The 24,306-nt window shown below is 41.1% G+C and overlaps 1 protein-coding gene across 1 annotated transcript; it reads right to left on the bottom strand.

Moving 5' to 3' along the window:
* Nucleotides 1-2,073: 2,073 nt before the first annotated feature.
* Nucleotides 2,074-22,588, bottom strand: twsg1a (twisted gastrulation BMP signaling modulator 1a). Its single transcript, XM_082512353.1, has 5 exons — nucleotides 22,019-22,588; nucleotides 21,133-21,293; nucleotides 10,088-10,187; nucleotides 4,757-5,017; nucleotides 2,074-2,565 (listed from the first exon to the last, which is right to left on the bottom strand). Exons 2-5 carry the CDS (start codon nucleotides 21,256-21,258, stop codon nucleotides 2,384-2,386), a joined length of 669 nt encoding a protein of 222 aa, XP_082368479.1. The 5' UTR covers nucleotides 21,259-21,293; nucleotides 22,019-22,588; the 3' UTR covers nucleotides 2,074-2,383.
* Between the last annotated feature and the right edge of the window lie 1,718 nt (nucleotides 22,589-24,306).

Below are 24,306 nucleotides of genomic sequence, written 5' to 3'. Positions count from 1 at the left end.
ATCCATAGCATCCGCCTCTATCACACCAAACCTTTGTCTTCAAACTGCTCAACCTGAGCAGTCTCTCTGATATACTGATTTCTAATCTTGTCCATCCTGGTCACTGTCAGTGAAAATCTTTTTATCAAATCCACTGTCTCCAAACCATACACCATATGAGAACCCGCTAGAATCTTGTAAACTTTTGCTGCTTAAACCCATCTACCTTCACTGTTATACCTGTCTCCCTCTCATTCACGCACATTCTTCTCTCAAGAGCATACCTCAACCTCTCCAGGCTCTCTTCCACCTGCTCCCTACTCTCACTACAGATCACAATGCCATCTGCAAAAATAGTCCACAGAGACTTCTGCCTGACAATCACCCCTGCAAACACAAATGGCCACAGAGCTGATTCCTGATGTATCTGAAATGCTTGTTGCAGACCTCATTATTGTCTGGCTCCACATACATGCCCTGTATTGCCCTGACATACTCACATTATTAGCATATGTTTGCCTCTATAAGCTTACAATGGCTCATTCTTCTGTCATTAGGTAGAACTGAAACTTACATCAATGCACAAAAAAAAGATAACCACAAGTACATACACACATACATATATATGCCTTGACTAACACATATTTTCCTCAGCAAGTTTGTTGTTACTGTAACTTCCAAAGAGCAGTCACAGCCTTCGTTTCAGTCACAGGTTATTTTAAAGCATCTCTTCTTTTTCCTTAATCTTCCATCTGCCTTTGCTTTTCCTGAATGCAGCACAGAACCTATCCCAGCGGTTCACACACTGCTGTGCTACAGTTATGTCCATAGGTGTTTGGACAATGACACATCTGTTTGCATTTTTTAAACAAGGGTGCAGACATAGTCTGGCCATGAAACTGCTAATTAATTACCGTTGAGTGTCAGAAAAGGATTAGAGTGCGTGCAAAAATTCCTTAATGTTTATTGCAAAACTTTTTTTTTCATTCCCCTGAATTACAGATTAAAGTAATAATTTATAAAAGAAACATTAATTTATATTCATTAAGACTGCAAACCAGTCATGGAAACCATAAACTCACCATTAAAGCATTTACTCATTTCTTGTATCAAGTCAGAAGTCACACCATTTTCATAGACTTCAATATAAGGATTAATGCAATTTTAAGGCATGTCTGCCAACATCCAGAAGCTACTTCATTTTTTATATATAGTCTGTTAGCAACACTCTGGCAAAGTAAGTGGTAAAAATACACCTAGTAGTTGGTAGAAGTGGGTGCTTCATTTATTTGGAGATCCTACCACAAACGTATTTTCTTTATAGGTTTCCTGGCTGAAAACAGTCTGGAACTAATGGCGTATGTTTAGGCTGTGGTATCGTTTTGATCTTAGCCACAAGTTCACTGCTATTCAAGCCAGTGTACAAGAGAAACTGTCAAACTGTGTTTTTAAAAAGCAACTAGAATCTAAATTTGGTGAAACCACATGCTATTCTCAATCATGTGTACTTTCCCCGAGCGCTGCGGTCGGACCCAGAAGACTGGTGGTCATCCTCACATATGAAACACATTATCCCTCTGATGATCTTTGTTGGCACCGTCGGCTCCAAACCACACAGCTGCAGTGGTGAAATGAGGTCGTGATTCAATATTTAAAAAAAAAAAAAAAAAAACAAGGCTTCATTGTGTCGGCCGGTGGAGGAGTCTGTGCAAACTGCTGTTGCATGCCAATTGGGAACACAATCAGTGATAGGGCACCCTGCTGCCTTTTGAAAATGTACTGGCATTACAAAGAGCATTTGTGTGTGGCGGTGAGAGATTGGCATCGGTAAATGTTCCCTTCTCCACCCACCCTCCCCACACCATTGCTTGCATGAGACGGTCGGTGAGCAGTGGAACACCTGTGGACCAGAATGGTATAATAACAACTTTGTTTCCCCAGGAAATGATGCGTTTCCTGACTTGGGCAACAGAAGAGCTGGAGACAGGCAACTAGGAAGACAAATATTTACCATTTCACTCATGCCATAAGCTTTTCACACATTTTTTTCCCCCCTCCCCAGAATATATAATGAAAGACTTTCTTAGAGACGGAAACAGTCACCAAAACGTATCTTTATTTGGCATGAGACTGGGATTTAGCGGACCATAATTGTAAAAATACATTATTCATATACAACTCTAGTAAAAAAAAAAAAAAAAGAAAAGAAAATGCTATAAAAAAAAATCTAAAAATATACAGTGAAACAAAAACAGCAGAATAAAAGTTTGCAGGGGTAGGAGGAGGGCTGCAGGGGGCATTTTACAAGGTAACTGAGGAATGCTAGCACATAACAGTCATAGTTTCCTCTGTCCCCAGTCCTGCGGTATGGGGCAAGCATTTGGTACCAATATGTGCCCGCACTTCAGAAGAGACAGTTCATGCACTTCACAAGCTTGCTGCCGTAGTCCACGCACTCCGGTCCGATGCACTGGCAGCAGGCGTTGTGAAACCAGCGGTACTTGGATCCTCCCATTGACTCACAGTATAGTTTACACTGACGAATGGACACGCAGTCGTCAAAGTAGACCACAGTGCACATGCTCTCTGAAATTAAAGAACAACACGCAAAGATGATGGTGTGAGTCACAGATCCAGTAAAGAGAAAAAACTAAACCTTTAACCCTCAATTTCCTGCTTTTCCTTAAAAGCTGAGGTCAAATTGCTGCGTCAAGTATGATTGTGTGTTCTGGTGAGCTTAATGAGTTAACAGCTCAGCTCTGAGGGATTGCTTTCATTATTGCTTTATAGTAAATAAAGCAATAGAGGTTGAGAGCCAAAATGGCCTCAAATTCAAATAAAAATGGCAATGTAACACTTCCAATTCCCTTAGCTGGAGATCTTCTGGCAGCAGTCCTGCTGTAATGATACAAAAGTCTGATCCAACCGAAACTGGTCACAGTTCAAGACTGACTCGTCAGGTCACATTTTATTACCCTCAGTGAGTGAGCCTAAATGTGAACAAAACAAGGAGACGATGGGAACAAAGGAAAAATTAAATGGCAGCAAGTCTTGTTTTGTGTGAGCCATTCAAAAACGTAAAGCAATATGAGACGGCACATTTAGGAAAAGACTGACTGCTTTTAGTGGACCATGTGGCTTCTCATCATTAGTTACAATTTCTGTGGAATACGGTGGTTTCGCTGATGTACATTTGTGGTCAGAGGTTTACATACACTCATCTCAGGCATGAATGTCATGGTAATTTTAGGCTTTTAATCATTCCTTTGAACCCTTCTCTTTCCAGGGGAGAATGATTGGACAGCATACATCTTTAACGACTTTAACAAGGATTGAAAGTACAAGGAACTCTGTGCAGATCCCGGTATCGTCAGTCCGATGAGTGCTGTGAAAACCTTTTTCTGCTGGCAAAGCGTAGTAGTAGCAGTCAGCCATGATTAATAACAAGAAGTTAACAGACCTTTGCCATGTCAGGTCCAGAGCCATTCTTGAATATTCATCACCGCTTATTCAAATATTTGAATCGATTTTCTTACGCGAGCATGAATCTCTATGATCAGAAAGCTGTATATTAATATACGAACATCTGTAGGCATGACAAAAAGTTTTATTACTGGACACGCTTCGATTTCCTAGTCCAAGTTTTACTGAATGAACTGGTTCTACTGACCAATCATATTTGAGCGGGCTTTGCTTGCGTGCAGGTAAGTCATCTGTGTGCAGGGAGACGGACAGATTGCATCTGTCAAAAAGTCATTTTTTAAAGTTATCTGCTTTTGTAAACAACAATTTGCAGACAGAAGAGGAAGTCTTGGCCTGGATATCTGCCGGCCACAGAAACAAGCAAACAAAACACGCCGTTCCCCCCCCCCCCCGAGGACGAGTCATCAGACTAGATTGCTGATACATCGGTGTGCATACAGCATTTAAACTTCAGATTAAAAGAACGAGCCAGTTACAAAGAACTAAAGAGCAGCTGGAAGCATTAAACTTTTAAAACCCATCTCTGAAACATAATTTATAGACATTTCTTTATCTCGTTGTTGCTACACTGTCGTTTTATTCCAATTCATTTTTTTGACTGTTTAAATCTGCTGCTTTATGTTATTCACTCACTAGGACTTACTGATTATTAGATAAAAAATATACTTTCATGTTTTGTCTTTTTAATCTACAGTAACTGGCATAACTTTATTCCTTTTTTTGCCCTTTTTATGTTCTAAATGTACTTCTCTTTATGTGCTTTAAGTTAGTTATTTTTATTCTCTTTTATTACATTAGCAACTTATCAATCATCTGTGAAAAGCCAGTAAAAGTTTGCTTTTAAGCACGCCGAAACACATGATTAAAGCAACATAAAACATTACGGAAAAACTGTACTTGAAGTATTCGTGTAATTGACCTGACGCCCATTCATGAGTCTATTCAGCTGAGAAGCATTAATGAGGACCCTCTATTGATCAAAGTGACACAAAAAACCCCAAAACAAAACACACTTTCATTCTAAGGATGAAACAAAAATTTCAACTTACCAAAATTGTGAGAAAATAACTCAAGTTTTCATTATAAAGTTGAAATTTTTAGATTTCAAACTTAAAATTTTGACATAATAATAAGCCCAAATTTTGATTGGATTGCAATAGTTCCCCCCCCCCCAATTAATTATTATTTTTTTGGCCTCAGTGACAGAAATATGCTTTCCTTCAAACTTTATGATCACACCTCAATGTAGTAAAGTGTGAACAGGTACTTTTCCACGCTAACGCAGTGGCGTTACCTTGACTGTCGAGGCTGCCGTGGATGCTGTTGCCAGGCACGGTCACGTTCTCGTGCTGGCTGTTGAGCGTCTCCAGGAAGGAAACCAGGTTCTCGTGATGCGACAGCTCCTCTGAGACGGGGAAGGACACGACCATCATGTTGATCTGCACGTCGCCTTCCGTGAGGGCGCGGAACAGCGAGGGGATGGGATTTTGCAGCTCCTCCACGGTGCTCTTGGACGTGGCTGGAGTGTCGCTGTAGTTCTTTGGGTTACACATCCCTGATGTGAAAACAGTGAGAGCACAGTGAAGGATCAGGTCACAGGAATCATCTCAGAAAGCAGAAACTGCTGGAAGTCTTGTTTGATTGAAACTCTGACTTCACCAACACAATGCAGCTAAATAACTGATGCTCACGAGGCAATTTCCCCACTTCTCTGGATAATCCATAGACATCACTGTCAGGTTTTATTAATTCATACAAAAGTAACAGTTATTGGAGTTACTGGATTATCCAGAGTAACAATGAAACTTGGAAAATAGGGCACAAAGACCATTAATTTACATATAAAGAATTTTTCCCTCAATTTTTTACGTTGTCCAATTGTATTCATTGGATTCAGTTACATGCAGAGCCATTTGTTTTGTTTTTAACTGAAATCATTCAAATTTTAGACCTTATGCTAGTCATTTACTACACTCAGTAGCCTGGAAGGAATCAGGTTTATTAGTTTACATGATACAGTGTTTGCTGTGAACAACAATTCTCTGATGGAGGCTTTTGTATAGATGCAAAACTCGTGAAATCTTTGAGATCATGTTTATTTCAGTGTAAATACAGCGTAAAGCAGCAGACTTTCACACAGTTTAAGAAAAAAGAAAAAGAGACCGAAGCAAAAAACTAGAACAGCAGTGAAGGAACGGGCCGGCTCACGATCCATCACAATCACAGGTTATTTTAATGTGTGAGGTTTTCTTGTCATTTTGCACAAATGAATAAGAATTCAAATCTGGTGAGAAGTTGAGGAGGCTCACAGTCAGTCCTCAGGACAAATTCATCTTGTTTTACTGAAATCTGACTGATACTCTCACAGGGGTAAGTCTCCAGGAAGTTAAACGCTTTCTGGTGACTTATCAGTCCTACACAGCAGCACGGAGGACTTAATCCTACGTACGAACAGCCAAGACTGAGGTTTCCGTGGGTTTCCCCTAAATTTCATACTTTCATTCCTATAAAACTTCTACTTTATTAAAAAAGTTGAGAATCATGACCATTCCAAAACACCTGAGAGGCAACAAAATTGTGTGTCTCTCTCTCTCTCTCACACACACACGTTTGTCTCCTTCACTAATCCACAACGTTAATTTCCCTCATTAAGAAAAAAAAAAAGCAAATCTAAGTCTAATATTTTGATGTTTGATCTTAAGAAAAATGTTAGATCATAATTAAGAAAATTAAAAATCCTACAACTTACCCTCTTCTTTTATAATTTACAGTCTTTTAATGAACCTACTCACTGAGAACTGTGCGATTCAAGTGAAGAGTAAACATTTTATGGCATTTTTATTCAGATATATCACCAAGGACGTGACTGTGGGTCGCAAATCTACTTGAAAAACTGAGTGAGGTAATGTCAAAAATAGATATGCATTTTTGAGCATTAAGACATTTTTCCCCCTTTACAGTCTTGAATTATCCAGTTAAATCTTAAAAAGACTGGTTTAAAGGCTAAACGGTCGAACACACACACAGACACAGCAACTCAGAAAGGGCAGTTCTGTAAAACCACACCACTGTCAAAAACGTCTCGTCTCAATTAAGGCCTTTTTAACACTTCATTTAATTTCCAGATACAGTAGTAATCACTCGACAAAGTCCCCACATCAAGATATGATCTTCCTAAGCCTTCAAATGAGTCAAAGTGAATTATAGTTAATGACTAAATCATTTTATGGAGAACGGAGTTTGACAGAGGAATTGGATTACAAAACTGATGCTAAAAGCAGAGCCAGAACAGCTGTTTTCGATAAAATGTACACATGGGTCCTCCCTCCATGTCCTCCCTCCCTCCCTCCTCTAAAATATAAACAGTCCTCTCCCCTCCACTCGGCCGCTCTAACGGCTCTCAGACACACACTTCAAAGTAGATGGAATTTGGCACAGGGAGCGTGTTTAGAGTGAAAACTTACTTAAAGTAGACATAAGGGTAGCGGCAAGGAGGAAAAGCAAAAACATAAATGAGGAGTATAAACTTGCTCAAAGCTAAAAGCCATCCTCGGTGTATTGTAAAAGGCCTGTCCGGGAGGAAAACGGCACGTAACATCTGTGCAGCAGCAGCAGGAGCAGCAGGATGGAGTTCAGAGCTCAGTGTCAGATTCTTGTGTTCGTGTTCCACATGAAAGAGCTTTAATAAAGCTTCCTTGTCAGCACGTGAAGCAATATCTGTCTGCTGGAGCTGATCTGAGAGAAGACTGGTTTACGAGGGCGAGAGCTCAAACCTCGTGCTTGCGTTCTCGCACAAACTCCAAACAGCGTGAGGGGAATCGAGACGTGTCAACAGGTGTCCTCTCTCACACGTAGCACACAGCTTCAACATGTTAAACCAACAGTGTGCGCGCGAGTGTTATCGCTTCTGGAAATCTGTTTTATTTAGATGAGGGAGTCTCCTACGCCACGCAGACTTTGTGGGATCTGGAAGGTTATTAAGAGCGTTTCAATCTATGCAAGTGCAGCGTGTGAAAATGGCTACGGATAAAATTCTTAACAGATGCAGGCACCCTCCACAGGAAGGGATTTTGGGGGTGGGGTTAAACAACCTCCACCAAATAGATAAGTAAATAAATAAAAACCAAAAGAAGTGCAAAATAAGCCAAATCCACATGCTAAGCTACATACAGAATTACAAAACAAACTAATTTAGGGGGAGCCGCAAAACCACCAGAGACAGAAACAAAGAAATATCAAACGAGAGATGCGAAATGGAAAGCAGAACACACACAAGATCAAGGACACAGAAAAGAATGTGCAAAGCAGCTTTAAAGAGGAACAGTCCAACCACAAAACAAGAGGCAAAAACATCACAAAGAAATAAAATAAGCAAGAAAGTCAGAACAGACACACAAACAACTACAAGATAAAATACAAAAAGGACACAAAACAGTGAGAGTGACACAAAAATACCTGCGAGAGTCAAACACACAAAATGAGAATAATGAGATGCACAGCTAAATTACAGCTTTAAAAAAACAACAACAAAAAACTCGTACAGTCTGGATGTCGTGCAGCCATGTAGCGGAGGTGGGATAGCTTTAACAGCTCCGAGTCAGGCTCTTAAACTTTGACTCTGCTCACTGTTTCTCTTGTTTTTTTACCAATCTGCCTTTAAGTCTGGTTTTCAAACCACCCCTGCTGCTTTGAAGTGAGTTACAGTTTTAACCAAAAGTCAAGAGTTCGTTTAAGCAGCTCGGCCTCGCTGTCCCTTCGGGGCCTCTTCATCCTTTGATCTTCGGGAGCACCTCGAGACTTCTGTCCATATGTGGAAGTGCTACTTTAATTTCCTGTGCTCTGATAAACAGTCGTCCTCTCCGCACGGAGGCCGAGACACGTTTGATATCTGGCTCTGCTCACCTCACACTCTGGTATCACAGCAGCAACACCCTGAGCAAACTGCAGCGGTTTAAACCTGTGTGCTTCTCAGCTGTCGAGCGCATTACAGCCGAGCTCTCAGGCTTTTACTGGGAGAAAGAGCTCAGAGATGAGACTTCAACTGGCACGTTCAGGTATGGATACAGATCAGTGTCAGAATTATTTGAACTACCTTACGAGTCAAAATATCTGGGGGGAGTTTAACACTTGCTGTGACAAGTCGTCAGGGTTTCTTACAACAAAACTGGGATTTCATTTGACAAAATGCAATCTTGGAACCACTGATGATCATCTGACAACGATTTAGCTCTTGAGATCTTTGGAATCATCTACATTCGTAACTAATGTTTGGTGCACACAAGCTAAATGATTGAGCTAATAGGCTAGCCTCTGGGTTCCCTGATGAGCTCAGCTCATCTTTATGGGGAAATTATGGTTCACCAATGGCAGTGTGGGCAGCCTGGGACTGCATGGCTACCTGCAGAGCACGCCTGTGGTCAGATTAGGTTGCTGTGGGTCCATCAGGTGCAGAGAATAGTAAACTTCTAGCACACGAAGATGATTTGGGGAAATTTGTGGAATTTTTTTGAACTTCTACCTTTTTGCTACCTTCCCTGTCCCCGCCTACTCATCAACCGATCAGCAACGAACACACTCATCCATGTCAAGCACCATGCAGCATGGATTTTGGACGACTGTCGGGAGCATATTTACATGGTTTGAAAACCCCTCTTCGTGGACAAATCCCTCCATAAATCGAAACAATCAGGGTAGCATAAACTAAGCATGACACAGGCTCTGCTTCTATGCCACGACACTTCATCAAATTTTGCTTCCTCCTTCACATCACACCATGAATGTTTCAGAAGAAGTCTGCACAGTTCTCACCACATTTTTCTTCAAGTCAATCTGATCTATAAAGAGGACAGAGTCATTTTTCCAAACACAGAGGAACTTGTGTAATACTTCTGACTGAAACAAGCTCTGTCTTGGGCTGGCCTTAAAGCCATGTATTCTCATTGTTATGGGTACTTTTCCCTATGCAACCCTCTGAACATAGGCAGGATTCACAACAGAGTCCAGTACCAGCACTGTGTATAGCTCCCAAAGCCTCATGTTAAACCTGAATCAGTGGTGAAAGATGCACGATTAGCCATTTGTCCATGTTTTTTCTCAACATGGAGGAAAAAAAACAAAAACTCTGCTTCAGAAAAGGCAGCAAAAAAAAAAAAAAAAAAAAAAAAAAAAAAAAAGCAGGAGACCTTGGGCCTGATGTCTCACTCCATTTCTCTCTGACGGAGGAGGGGACAGCAGCGCTTTCATGTCACCTTTTTTGAGTGTAGAGTGAGCGATGAGGTGATTCAAGTTGAGTCATACAGTTCAGAAGGACAAAACAAAAACACTGTGATGTGACGTGGTGCTGTATGTGTGCGTGTTTGCACTTCAGTCTTGCCTCGCTGGTTACCGATGGAAATAAATCCTTGTAAACAAAACTTCACAACAAATTCAGCACTGCGGTACACACATCCATCGCTTCTGACACTAATGTCTTACGCACATGTTGAGCTCAGCAGATATCACCAACCTGCTCAGTGTGCAGAAGCCTGAACTAACAGTGAAGTTCTCCAAACCTAAAACAACACGGACCAACTTTCTGTCAGCTTTAAAATGCGTTGCTAATAAAAACGGAGTCCCCTGCACTCACCCACGCAGTCGCAGCACTCCTCCCAAAGATTCCCCAGACACAGCATGCACTCTTTACAGCAGGAGCAGTTCCCATCAGACGGACGACACTGGCACAGCTCCTGCAGGAGAAAACACAAACGTGCATCAGTAAAGCACAAACAGCTCGTGACTCGTTGCAAAAACACTGGATAGTACTGGCTGCTGTCCTGATTATTATGCTACTGGTTGTACAAGCATACTTGCTACACATCAGTAATTTTTTCCACTGAGATAAAGAGTGTGGACAGCGAGCATAGAAGCAAACCATTACAGAGACCTGTGCACAAACTGGAAATTATATTTTATGAAGGTAAAATATGGAAATGAACAAATTTAACCACGACCAACCGAAATGTTTCCTTTGCTATACACCACAAACACACTTTGTCCATGATGTAGGAATGGCAGCAATAATGCCAGCCACAGACGTGAGATGTCGACTGATACATTATAATGCAGAATGGCACGCTTATGTGGAACAGTGTCATCACGTAGTTTGTCCAGCAGAGTGACTTTGATGTCCACTGTGTCCAATACAGACATCACCGCAGACTGTACAGGCTTTGGTTAGGATGTCTAATATTAAAGTTAGTGACAATGAAAGTATGACTGAACAAATATGGCTTGTTTGGAAAGGTTGGAGGATGAAGCCTCTTCTCTCTTAAAAGAACACGGCAGCACGGCTTTTGTTTGCAAAGCGTCTTCTGAACAACAATTCTGGGACAATGTCCTTTAGACAGATGAGCCCAAAGTGGAGATGTTTGACCTGAATGCACAAACACCTCATTCAAACTCCTGTGCATATGGAAGTTTCCTACAGTCAAATATGACTCTAGTCAATGCATTCTGTATGTCTTCTTCAGTAGTCTTTCTCACTCACTATGTGTTAATAGACCTCTCTGCATTGAATCATACTTGTTATTAATCTATGTCTCTCTTCCACAGCATGTCTTTTGTCCTGTCTTCCTTCTCTCTCCCCAAAAAGTCGCAGCAGATGGCCCCGCCCCTCCCTGAGTCTGGTTCTGCCAGAGGTTTCTTCCTGTTAAAAGGGAGTTTTTCCTTCCCACTGTCGCCTAAGTGCTTGCTCATAGGGGGGTCATATGATTGTTGTGTTCTTCTCTTTATGTGTTATTGTAGGGTCTACCTTACAATATAAAGCACCTTGAGGAGACTGTTGTTGTGATTTGCTGTATAAATAAAACTGAATTGAAAGTATCTGGCAAAATTGGCTTAAGCAACAGGACAATGGTTCCAAACACAGCAGCAAATCTACAACAGGCTGAAAAAGAAAAGATTCTACAGCCCAGTCTGGACCTCACCCTACATGCACTGAAGCAATGCCGTAAAGAAGAATTCCTCAACAGTGATGCAGCAGTCTGATAAAGTCATACACAATATAATTATTTAGTAGCCCTACAAGCCATTGAATCGTGGGGTGTACCTCGTTTTCACAGGACTGTATGCATTAAACACTGCTTAACAAAACCCGACTACTAAACTCATCTCAGTCCTGATGAATTTGATGCGGAGGTGTCTGACAGGTGCAGCAGAAGCTTCAAATCACAGCAAACACGCTGCTCAAACAGCAGACGTGCCATTAAAACATTACAGGGCCCACACAGGCCATTACAAGACTGCGCTCTGCGTGTGGCATTCATCGAAGAATGCGAGACGTCACCGCAGACTCGAATAACTGAAAAAAAAAAAAAGAAAAAAGAAAAAAGAAAAAGAAACGGCATTTCCTTTCATGACCGCAGCAGGTCCGGACACGTTAATCCACACTTTCACATCACAGGTCTCGGTTTATGATCGAGTTAAATATTTGACACGTTCTTTAAAGAAAAACTGCACTTTGTTACAACTTTGGTTTACTAAACCAAGAATTCAACTGATTCACAATAAAGTAGCTAATTATGTTGATGATGTTTGTACTTGTAGTCATCAGTAGCCACATGTTAACAATTTACTTAATGTAATCAATAACAGTGGTTACCATGGTTCAGCATTTTCTAATTTGATGGGTTTGTTTTATTTTGTTTTTTTGGATTTCTGTTCATATTTTATCATTTAAAAAAAAAAAAAAAAAAAGTGTTGGTTTTAGCCTTTTAAAATTTTTACTGCATGGAGGACGTGTCAGCGGCAAGATTTAGGAAAATCAGTGATAAAAAAAAAAACCAAACAAACAAAAAACCCCACTTCACCAAAAGCAGTTGACTCAGTTTTGTTGAGATCTCAAAGCTCAAACACACCATCAATGTCTCATCTGTAAGTGGTAAGAAATTATTTTATATTCAAACAAATACTAAAACTAAGGATATTTCCGCTTTTTATTTTTTATTTTTTCCCCCGCATACTCTTTCACGTGATTCAGTTTATTTTGAAAAGTCTCAAAAGCATCTTGAGCTTTATTGTGAAAGGTTTATATGGAACATAAACAAGCGGACACGCGATGGTTTTACCATCGTTGTTGCTAACCACAACCCATAAAAAACAGGCTTGTCCGTCAGTTGTGTGGTTATATTAAACATAAGAGAAAGAGAGAACTTTAAGAAATTAATATAGCCACTACAGTGACCATCAAAACGATGAAAAAAATATTGCCGTAAACAGTTTATTTTACGACACCACGAAACAAACGAAAGCGTAAAATGAAACGATAGACGTTTTTATATAGTCATCCGATATATATCGTTATATCGAACAGCCCTAGTCAGTTATGTCTTCTTTTTGACTTTAGGGCAAAAATAACCCTTTTTCCTGCAGTAGTGCCATTATTGTTATGCAAGCTGACCAATTTTAGAGACGCCAGCTGTAGAGAGCATCATCTCCCTTCTCTTGATTATAGTGGAACTAAAAATTCCACTTCTCATGTAGTCCCTAATCCCCAAAGAAGTTTTTCTACAGAAACTACGAATCCTAATGAAATCCACAAGATCAAATCCAGCCCATCAGATGAGAGTTAACACTTAAAGGAGAATTGGATATTGAACATGCTCGCTGGTGACATCCAGGTTGGCCCACAGACTTTCTGAGGACAATTATTAAGACTCATTTTTCTGCCTGTTAGGAAGGTTTTGCCAAATTCTCACAGAGGAGGAGGAGGATTAAAGTGGTTTTCATGTTTGCTAACAAGGAAAAGATCCAGGTTAACTTCTAAGAGGAAATAAATCTTTTGCTTTAGGAAATTAAAAAAAAAAAAAAAAACCCTGCCAAAGCAACAGGTGATGATACAGCCCAAACCATGCAGGCCAATCAGAAGCCTACAAACAATAACACACAGTGCACACTGAGTTCAACAAGATAAATAAAAGCACACACATTTGACCTTGCAAGACAAAAATCTCTGGTTTGCTTGTCTGCAGGTAAATGCCAAAAATCTTGAAAAATTTTCAAGAAGTGCAATTTTCAGTGACTTAAAAAAACTAAACAAACTAACAAACAAACAACAAAATGAACAACAATTATTAAAAGTTGAACGTGTGCAAAGATCTTGTGTTTTTTTTTCCTGTCCCACTCATTTTCTACATATCTGTACAGTGATGAGAGAGTTTCCATGAAACAGACACAAACATTCAAAAACATTCATGTGGATGTTTTTGAATGTCCAAAACATTCAAACTGGAACAAACTATCCTTTAAAGTCTTAAGTCTTTTCCAGACCGGAGTCCTGAAAGACTTTCACAGCTCAGGTCCTCATATTGGCACATGAAGTGAAATCTAAAGCATTTATTAAAGTACACAAAAAACTATAATAAAAACAACAGCTGTGCAAATAAGAAAGAAAATATAAAAAAGTCTTTGTATGACATGATCTCATACAGAGGCCTCACACACACACACACACACACACACACACACACACACGCTTGAGCTCAACTGCTCACGATGCTTTTTTTTTTTTTTTCTTCCTTTCTCTTAGATGGAAGCTACAAGTTTCTGCAAACATCCAAAAACATGAAACCACTGCTGATGCAATACCTCCTGTACAAACACAGGGAAACAGCACTCCTGTGCTGCAGTGCAGTTTGCGTTTAGAGTTAAAACGACACAAAACTAAAAAAAGCGCAGTTGGTGGGCTTAAAAAGCAAGTGAGAGTGCCAGAGGAGCTCCTCTTCCTCCCTCCTGTTCCCCCATGACACTAAACAGGGAGCACATTCCTCCATGTCAAGGTCACTGGGATGGGGGAGGAACAGAAGGAGGGAGGGAGAAGAAAACACCTGGAGAACAGGACAGGGCTCTCCTTTGCAGTTTTGCAGAAACCATGTTTTACACATAGACAGTCTCTCTTCAGTGACTCACCATCGAGGGATTGCAAGAAACACACAGAGCTCACTTAATCACTGGCCTCTCAATCCCCAAACCTCTGATCAACATCAGATCCCATGAGTAATTATGACTCTCAAGGGTGAAATTATGAAAAACTAAACAGCTGCTCCTGGGAAGAAAACATGCAGCCTTAAATCAGGCAAAACGTATAAAAATAGAAATTAATTTTTTTTTTAAAAAAGGATGGAGGAGACTCATAGACCTGCATTTAGCCTGGCTTTAAAACAGTAACGGCTAACTGCCTACTAACTGCTACTTTAGCTGGATCCACTTAAAGAAATAAAAATAAATAAAAAGTACATAACAGTACATAATCACCTTTTCTTTTGAAGAAACGTTTTAGTGAATCTTATCTAAGAACCATGTCTTTATGTGACGTATGGCACTAAAGCAAGAATGCTTTTCATTAGCTTAATTTACAGTTACTAGTAAATTTGCTTATTTATTATGAAGATGTAGGCAAAACAGGAGGGAAGTGTCAAATATAAAGCTAAAGCTAAAATAACTGATTAGCTTACATTTCAAAACTTAAGGAAGGCCGGCTGCAAATCTACACGTCAGATTTCCAGCCGGCCTTCGCTTCAGGAGTGTTTTGTGGAAAACTTGCTCACATGTTTAGGGGTAAGAATTTAAGAAGTGATGTTAATTACCTTATATTTGTTAAGAATGAGCTCAAGCTTAGAGGGAGCTAGCTTTAAAATAAGCACCTCTCTGTTTTTACAATCTTTGCTATGTGCAAAGACTAAGTTAGAGCTCCATGTTTTTGTTTTGGGTATTTACGGGAGTAGAAACCACAATTCACTTCAAACTTTTTTTTTTTCCTTTTACTTTATTTAATTCCATTTAGCACCCACATGAAGATGGGACATACAGTGGGGCAAAAAAGTATTTAGTCAGCCACCGATTGTGCAAGTTCCCCCACTTAAAATGATGACAGAGGTCAGTAATTTGCACCAGAGGTACACTTCAACTGTGAGAGACAGAATGTGAAAAAAAAAAAAAAAATCCATGAATTCACATGGTAGGATTTGTAAAGAATTTATTTTCCACCCTAATTTACGAATAAGTATTTGGTCACCTCAAACAAGGAAAATCTCTGGCTCTCACAGACCTGTAACGTCTTCTGTAAGAAGCTTTTCTGTCCCCCACTCGTTACCTGTATGAATGGCACCTGTTTGAACTCATCATCTGTATAAAAGACACCTGTCCACGGCCTCAAACAGTCAGACTCCAAACTCCGCCATGGCCAAGACCAAAGAGCTTTCGAAGGACACCAGGAAAAGTATTGTAGACCTGCACCAGACTGGGAAGAGTGAATCTACAATAGGCAAGCAGCTTGGTGTGAAAAAATCAACTGTGGGAGCAATCATCAGAAAATGGAAGACATACAAGACCACTGATAATCTCCCTCGATCTGGGGCTCCACACAAGATCTCATCCCGTGGGGTCAAAATGATCATGAGAACGGTGAGCAAAGATCCCAGAACCACACGGGGGGACCTGGTGAATGACCTGCAGAGAGCTGGGACCAAAGTAACAAAGGTCACCATCAGTAACACACTACAACGGCAGGGAATCAAATCCCGCAGTGCCAGACGTGTTCCGCTGCTGAAGCCAGTGCAGGTCCAGGCCCGTCTGAAGTTTGCCAGAGAGCACATGGATGATACAGCAGAGGATTGGGAGAATGTCATGTGGTCAGATGAAACCAAAGTAGAACTTTTTGGTATAAACTCAACTCGTCGTGTTTGGAGGAAGAAGAATACTGAGTTGCATCCCAAGAACACCATACCTACTGTGAAGCATGGGGGTGGAAACATCATGCTATGGGGCTGTTTTTCTGCCAAGGGGACAGGACGACTGATCCGTGTTAAGGACAGAATGAATGGGGCCATGTATCGTGAGATTTTGAGCCAAAACCTCCTTCCATCAGTGAGAACTTTGAAGATGAAACGAGGCTGGGTCTTCCAACATGACAATGATCCAAAACACACCGCCCGGGCAACAAAGGAGTGGCTCCGTAAGAAGCATTTGAAAGTCCTGGAGTGGCCTAGCCAGTCTCCAGACCTCAACCCCATAGAAAATCTGTGGCGGGAGTTGAAAGTCCGTGTTGCTCGGCGACAGCCCCAAAACATCACTGCTCTCGAGAAGATCTGCATGGAGGAATGGGCCAAAATACCAGCTACTGTATGTGCAAACCTGGTAAAGACCTATAGTAAACGTTTGACCTCTGTTATTGCCAACAAAGGTTATGTTACAAAGTATTGAGTTGTATTTTTGTTATTGACCAAATACTTATTTTCCACCCTGATTTACGAATAAATTCTTTACAAATCCTACCATGTGGATTCATGGATTTTTTTTTCACATTCTGTCTCTCACAGTTGAAGTGTACCTCTGGTGCAAATTACTGACCTCTGTCATCATTTTAAGTGGGGGAACTTGCACAATCGGTGGCTGACTAAATACTTTTTTGCCCCACTGTATTAAAAAAAAACCGACTTTGTCTCAACCAGCTGACTTCTAGAAGCCTGCTGAGAGGCAGCACTTAGCATCTGTGAGCACAACCTCATCATCCAGTAAGTGTGAAGGTTACGTAATGGCCCTTTATTATCATTTGTCTAAACCAACATTAAGCTAGACTCAGATTTATAGCTACAATCTTTATAAATGTATTCTCTCCCAGAGCACCAGTGGTTTGAAGGACACCAGCAACAGCACAAAGAAAAAGAAGACGACATAAAATACAGTTCGTCTTTGGAAATGGCAACTTCTTAAATCCATCTGTACATGTAAGAGCCTTAATCTGCTGCACAATATCACGGGATGGCTGTCTGGAGAAACAGCTCAAAGATGGCATCTGTAAGGCCTGCACTCAGACCTCATTACTGTGTGATACGACACTGGATTTATTCTTTAAATTACAGGTCATTAAAAAAGTGAAGACTGAAAAAAATGAGCTAACATGCAAACTGATTTGGACACAGCCACTTCTGCCTTTATTCTGAGACAAGCAATTTGTCTTCTGGCGCTACCTTTATAGTTAACGCACAGACATAATTAGTCTGTTAGTGTTAAAATATAACTACGTCCAAAAGTAGAGTTTCCATTCTTTTTACTGAAGGAAAACAAAAAGGAAACAAGGTCTCGTCCCATTTATTTTCTTTTCAAGTTCTCTTTCTTGGCTGGTATCACCCTAAAGCAGATTTCATATAAATTTGAGTAAAAACACTAAAGATTTACTTGCCTAAGCCTCTTAAACTCTTCATCTCCTGTGATAGTAAATTCAACCTCTTTGCTTTTTCACCATATTGTTTGACAAAAGAAGCTTGAAGACATCGCTTTGGGCTCGAGGAACCTCCTTCACCTCTGCCTGACGCTGTTGGGAAACAGCTGGAAAACGAATGGACAGACTAATCAGAACCAGCGGTAGTTGCAACCCTACTAACAACAATTTCCCCACTGAGGTGGATGAGGTTATCTTAACGGCTTAAAGAGCTCTTATTAGGCTACCCTTGCTCTCAAGTGGAAACCGCTGCAATCAGTCAAAGCCCGGCTGCAGCGAGACAAAAGGGCTCTGGAGGGAAAGTGAGTATGCGCTCGTCCCACCGAGCGACCGCTATTGTGTTTCAGCTTTGAAATCTGCTGCCCCACCCTGCTAAACAGCCTGGTGTGCAGAGTCCTGGACAGAGCTGGATTGTGAAGTTTTGCACACATCTTAGACTCAAAACTGTAGGTTTCTCTCCACACAGACGCACACACACCTCCTCCTGACCTTAACCTCCCCTCCCTCCTCTTCGACCTCCTGCTCTCATGTTTCCCCACCCCTTGGTGGGGGTTTAGGGAATTCAAGACAAATGACTTGAGATGGCAGCAGAGCGCAAAAGTGAGCGTCGGACAGCAAATCCCACTAATCACAAGCAACATGGAGCGTCTACAGAGGGGCTGGAGAGGCAGAAAAGTTTCTCCTTCACGGCACACACACACATAAATCGCTCTCGCCTCTGACAGCTAGCGAGTTGGTGTCGACGGGGTCGCGGAAGCTACAGAGCTGTTGTCCGGAGCAGTGATTCATCAGGCGAAACAAGCCACCTGGAAGTAAAGAACAAATAGAGGGCCTCAAATGTTCTGGGGAAACTCAAGCCAGGAAGAAGGGATTTGTTTAGGAGTTTAATCCAAAAAGAAGTAAGCTTTAAAAAAAAAGAAAAGAAAAAAAAGCCACGAGAGGCTGTATTTCCTCTGAAGATTTTTGGAAGAGAGCTCATTTTTCCTCAACTGTTTTTAGATCACTTAGCAATTTAAGACCTTTGCAAAACAACAAAATCCAGGAATTTCCTGGCTACAGTGATTCACGTGAGGATTTCTCAATTTTCCTGAGGCGTTTTCACACATGAACTCAGGAAGATGTTTGTAGAATCAGTTTGGGACGCCTTCTTAAGTTTCCTTTCGCCTCAGCCACATTTTCCCCAACTGAAAATATCAGTATCTCTGTATTCATCGCACCATCACCTGCACTACTCTCACATCAGTGCATCAGTCACACAAAGCAAACTCTGAAAGACCAAAGGACGTCTCTTCTGGCTGTATCAGATGCTTACGCGCCCTCATACAAATCCTCGGCGGGTACCTCTTAGAAAAGTTGAGGGCTGTGGTGCATGTGTGAAAACAGCACAGATAAAATTCCTTGTAACAGTTTCTAAAGCTGCACACAATGTGGGAAATAAGTATTCGATCCTCTGACGAATCTGCAAGTTTGATGAAGTGATGATTTCAGTCCATTATAAGGTAGTATGTGTAACCAATAGTGTTCTTGATGACTCTGGTCCCAACTGCCTTCAGACCGTCAACGAGCTCCTCCTTTGTAGTTCTGGGATGATCCACCACCATCATGATCATCTTCACCCCATGAGACAAGATCTTGCAGGGCGATTTATGGTCATTTTCGATATCTACAGTTTGGATTCATCTCCTGCCTCTAAGTCTTGTTTCTTTTCATACCCACTGCTCACAGCTTACATTTAACCATGTCCTACATGTCTTGTTGTACTGTTGGTAGTTGCTGCACGAAAAGTTTTCCTTGAAGCAACGTAGTGATCAAAAGGGGGAAAGGTTGGATTACCAACCAGGAAAACGGAGGAAGAGCACAGGGCTGCTTAGACCCCTCTGGGCTCTGATTCACAGCATGCCAAGCAGATTTTTTGGCAACTTAATTAATTGCAGAAACCTGAACCTTTGCATTAAAGCCGGCGCTGTAGTACTGATGTATTTTGCAATCCTGCAGCAATGCTTTTTTTTTTTTTTTTTTGCATGGTACCCACATTAGTGGTTAAAATCAACTCGAAACTGCATACATTTAATTATTTCATTTAATTAAGCAATGAGTTTGGTCTTCATGACTAAAGCCAGACCTTCAAAATGTCTTGTTTTAGCTAAATTAAAAATAAATAAATAAATCTAAATCCAAGAAAAGACAAACTTTGGAAGCAGAATATGTTCGGGATTTTGTTGGATACGTTAATTTTTCTGCTAAACAATCTAAAAGCCAAATCTTGAACAAAGAAAAACAACAACAACAGCTTCCTCTCTTTACTTGCAAACATCGTGCTCCAAGAATAGAGTCTGGTGCAAAACAGAGCTGCAGCTCACGTTCACAAGAGGTTAAACAGGTGAAATAGCCACTGAGGTTAATGACAGTACTTTAAAGACTGTAATGGAAGAGGCAGGAAAGCTAAACACACAGCTCTGACCTACAGGACAGCAGCCAAGCAAAAATCTAGCTTGACAGCTGAAAGAAAGTCAAATCAAGAGAAGAGTTGGCCTTTCTAAAACCAACTCGAAACAAGAATTCATGAAGGAATCGGTGTTAACGCGTCGGCTGAACCCCCCATCCGAACGTGTGAGGAAAAAAGTGACATGAAGGAAGCGATGTTAAAAAGTCAACAAGCATGAATGAGTTTGATGTGAGATTTTTAAAAGCAGAGCTAAAAGAACCTGACATAAATAAATACAAACAAACGAAACAGAATGAAAGAAAGACATCCAACTCCCTATCAGCTGAAGGCTGGATAGCTTCACAGGTCCACTCCCTTTCAGACGCCTCCAGGATTATCTAGGGAATGTATCTGCATTCTTTACAACAGATTCCATCGTTGCTCCCAGGTCCAAATCTTCATCTTATCCTGGCAGATTTTTAGACTCGATTTTGGCTGCCGTTGGATATTTACTGTTAGAAGAACTTGTATAAAACAGACCGACTGCGGAGGCATTATTTCCCCTCAGTGAATTCAGCTACCGCTCAAAGAAGCGCCGCTGTACAGTTTTGCTGCTTTTATGGAAGCAAAGCGGCAAAAAAGCGGACTCCTCGTCCACCTACTGCTGTCGCTTTAAACTCCTGACTTGTGTTTTAGCCAAGAGACACAACTGTGCCTGTTTACACAAAACAGCTGTAAACCCTGGAGGATGAAAAGCTTGAACTTGGCTGCACTTCGCCGCTTTAATCTCCAGAGAAGATCATCACATTCGTGAGTTAAGTGCACCTGAGATTATGTGTCTGCAACCACAGAGTTACCTCAGGGAGGCGAAGCCTGTTTGCAAACACTCGTTCTTTCACACACCGCCTCACCACAAACATCCAGGACTCGGCTCCACGTTTAAGGTGCAAAAACCAAAAGCAGCTCATGGGAAAACCTCAGCATCCCTTACCTGGATGAGACATTTGCTGACGTCACTGGCGCAGAGGGCTTTGTTGCAACCGGAGGTCAGAGATAATATTGAAAGGAGGAAGAGGAGAACGGCGACAGCGGGGAGGATCAGCTCACCGGGCCTCATCCTGACGGCTCACCAGCAAGGCACTGGGAAAAGTCCTACATCAATGAGAGACACAGCACAGGATCTTGGATCAGGAATGGAGGATTAAGGCAAACAAACAACAACAGTTTAATTCCAAAAGAGGAAAGTGAAGCTCTGTTCGACTGGAGAGCTCTCCTCCATTTTGTGTGAGAGTTAACATCTAACTTCTACTGTTAAACACACACACACACACACACACACACACACACACACACACACACACACACACACACACAGGAATAAAGTTTCATCCTAAAGTAGATGCAAATGTGCTGTCACGTGTGCAGGAACTCACTGCTTTGCCTTTCTGTAAAGTCTTAATTTGAACTTTTCTAAAACGCTCGCGTCACATCTCATTCAAAGCCAGCACTGCTTACTTTACTGAAGAACAACAACAACAACACACACATACACACATCTGGCAACATCAGCTCCCTTTCTCCCCCCTTTCTTCACCCCCTTCTATTTTTGTCGCGCTTTAACACTCTCTCCCATCTCGCTCCTACACTTCAACACTTGCAGCACATTGTTGCATTTCGCATGACGGCGAGAGAAAACATGTGAGGAACATTAGCTCCCCGAGTCCTGAACGCGTTTCTTCACCTCTCTTTTTCCCCTCCCCTGCTCCGCTCAAAACTTTGTCTCACTCGCACGCAGACACAAGAGAATCGAGTGCGCAAAATGAAAAGAAAAAAAATAACAGCGAGTAAATGCAGATATTAGAGAGTCTCAAACTTACCACAACGCAGTTAACGAGCTCGAGGTTCTCCTTTTTTTTTTAAGGAGGACTGGGGTTGTGCTCTCTTTGAACCTCTCCAGGATGGTGTTCTGCCGCCGCTCAAGTGTCCACTGTGTCCAGAGGGCGTCAGTCTCTCCGCAGCACAAAGCGACAGGCAGTCGGGCGCCTTAAAGGCACACACACACTCCCTTTTCTATCCGGCGTCTGTGCAGGAAAACACCGGGTCTCGGGTCTCACACAGTCACCGGGTGACGCGCATGAATCATTCAGCTCACCTTTAACGTAAATATGAGCCCGGAGCAAAGTTTGAGAGGTCGGTGCGTAAAAGTGTCGTGCGTAAAATTCGCTTCTTCCAACGCAGGTGGGTTATGTTTGCCTTTTTCTTTCTCCCCCAACAACAAAGGAAGTATTTACTTTTCACTCCACCCCCTGCCCAATTACATACCCCCTTTTGTCTCCACTCTCATTAGTGGCCTTGTGGGTTGCTCATTAGGTCACCTGAAGCCGTGAAGCTGATCAGACTTCCAGCCGCGACGCCACCCTTCGCTCATTTGTTGCCGCCGCGGAAACCCTCTGATGGGGCGTTTAACTCCACAGGTGTTTTTTGTGAAACTTCATCAAAGACCCAACTGGCCACCACTTCCATAGCTGCAGGGGAGGAAGGCGAATTACAATTTTAATCGGATTTTTTTTTTTTTTTTATCTTAACAAAGGTTAATTAACTTTAAATTTGTGATAAATTATGTTTTGGACTAAAAGTCAGGTTTGAAAGTTGTCAAGATTAGTTTAATCAATTGCTTATGTTTATTTTATTTTCATTTGTTATGAGTTCTGTGGGTGTCAGAGGGAATATGAATATGTCAAAGAAAGTGTAAAAAAATCAGAGAATTATTGTGATGTATAACCAAACCAAAATATACGAAAATGTACCTATAGTAAAAATACTTTTCATCCAAAGTGTCCCTCTTAAGAATCCTACACATTATATTATTGAATTATAATTACTGATTGACGGATACGTGTAACTTTACTGTTACAGTTGCAGATGATTTTAAACCCTTACCTATAACACAGCAAGATATTAATAGATTTGTATTTTAAAAGCTGCAAAAAAAAAAAAAAAAAAAACCAATTAACCAAGGCTTTAAAATTATTGATAAGGATTAAAACTATAATATTTGAATCCAAAATATTGCGGAGTAGACAATTTATATGTAGCATAGTGTTTACATATCCTAAACTGTGCTTCAAGCTTCAAGTTTGTCTTTCCAGCCGTATGTAAAATACTGTGGCATGAAACGGCATTTCTCAGGGCCAGAATATGTGAAAAAGTGGGGAACGCACAAGATGAAGACAGAGCAACACAAGGACAGGTTAAAAAATGTTTTAGGAAGGGTTGGTGCCACATCATTCCTCACTGTTATGTATAAATATACCTTAAAGACAGACTAAAGCAGTGGAAAAGCTCCACACTGATAAAACTTATGGTGTCGAACAGAGGTGTGGACTCGAGTCACATGACTTGGACTCGAGTCAGACTCGAGTCATTAATTTTATGACTTTAGACTTGACTTGAAAAAATGTTCTAAGACTTGTGACTTGACTTGGACTTTTACACCAATGACCTGGGACTTGAATTGGACTTGAACCGGTTTACTTGAAAAGACTTGATATTTCACCCCAAATATAAAATTTAACATGCATATTATATAGAGATTGAAAATGTGACGTCATTCAGGGGTAGAACCGCAAAGGATTCTGGGAACTCGTGGCAAGAGGTACTAGCGCACGCAGGCTTTCAATTGAAATCAGTCACACAGCGATAAAAAGAAACACAAAAATGTCAAGAAGCTGTTGTATTATTAACTGCAATAGCCGGTCGCATGACAGCCACGGGAAGCCGACGGGTAAAGAGATCGGTTGTTATCGGATTATGTCGTTGAAGAGAAATTGTTCGAGCCATGTTTCCGAAGTAACAAAGAGGCGACGGATGGCCTGGATTGCAGCCATTCAAAGATCAAATATAACGTCCCAGAACCCTCCAGCTCACAGGTTAGTCTGCTCCAAGCATTTCCACAAAGGTCAGAGTTTTTTAGTAGTTAATACGTCATTTTCATAACATAATTGGTGATATAGATTACAAGCAAGTCTGGCGCTGAACAGAAATGGTCGCGCTATGCTCCTTTGTTTATTGTGCATAAATAGTGAATTGTCCTGACACAATATTGCGTTTCGCTTCTGTTATTATGGTACATTGACAAAAACATATACTTTTATTCACAGGATAA

The sequence above is a fragment of the Aulonocara stuartgranti genome (assembly GCF_965226115.1).
Source record: "Aulonocara stuartgranti genome assembly, chromosome: 18".
Classification (NCBI taxonomy): Eukaryota; Metazoa; Chordata; class Actinopteri; order Cichliformes; family Cichlidae; genus Aulonocara; species Aulonocara stuartgranti.
Note: the sequence above shows the minus strand (reverse complement) of the source record. Positions and strands in the feature narration are given on the sequence as shown.

Bases quoted from the DNA above. Each gene is read 5' to 3' on its own strand.
- twsg1a (XM_082512353.1), bottom strand. From the start codon at position 21,258: ATGAGGCCCGGTGAGCTGATCCTCCCCGCTGTCGCCGTTCTCCTCTTC. The intron at 5,018-10,087 runs GTGAGTGCAGGG...TTTTCACATCAG, and splicing joins GGAGTGCTGCGACTGCGTGG to GGATGTGTAACCCAAAGAAC. The intron at 2,566-4,756 runs GTAACGCCACTG...CTTTAATTTCAG, and splicing joins CGGCAGCCTCGACAGTCAAG to AGAGCATGTGCACTGTGGTC.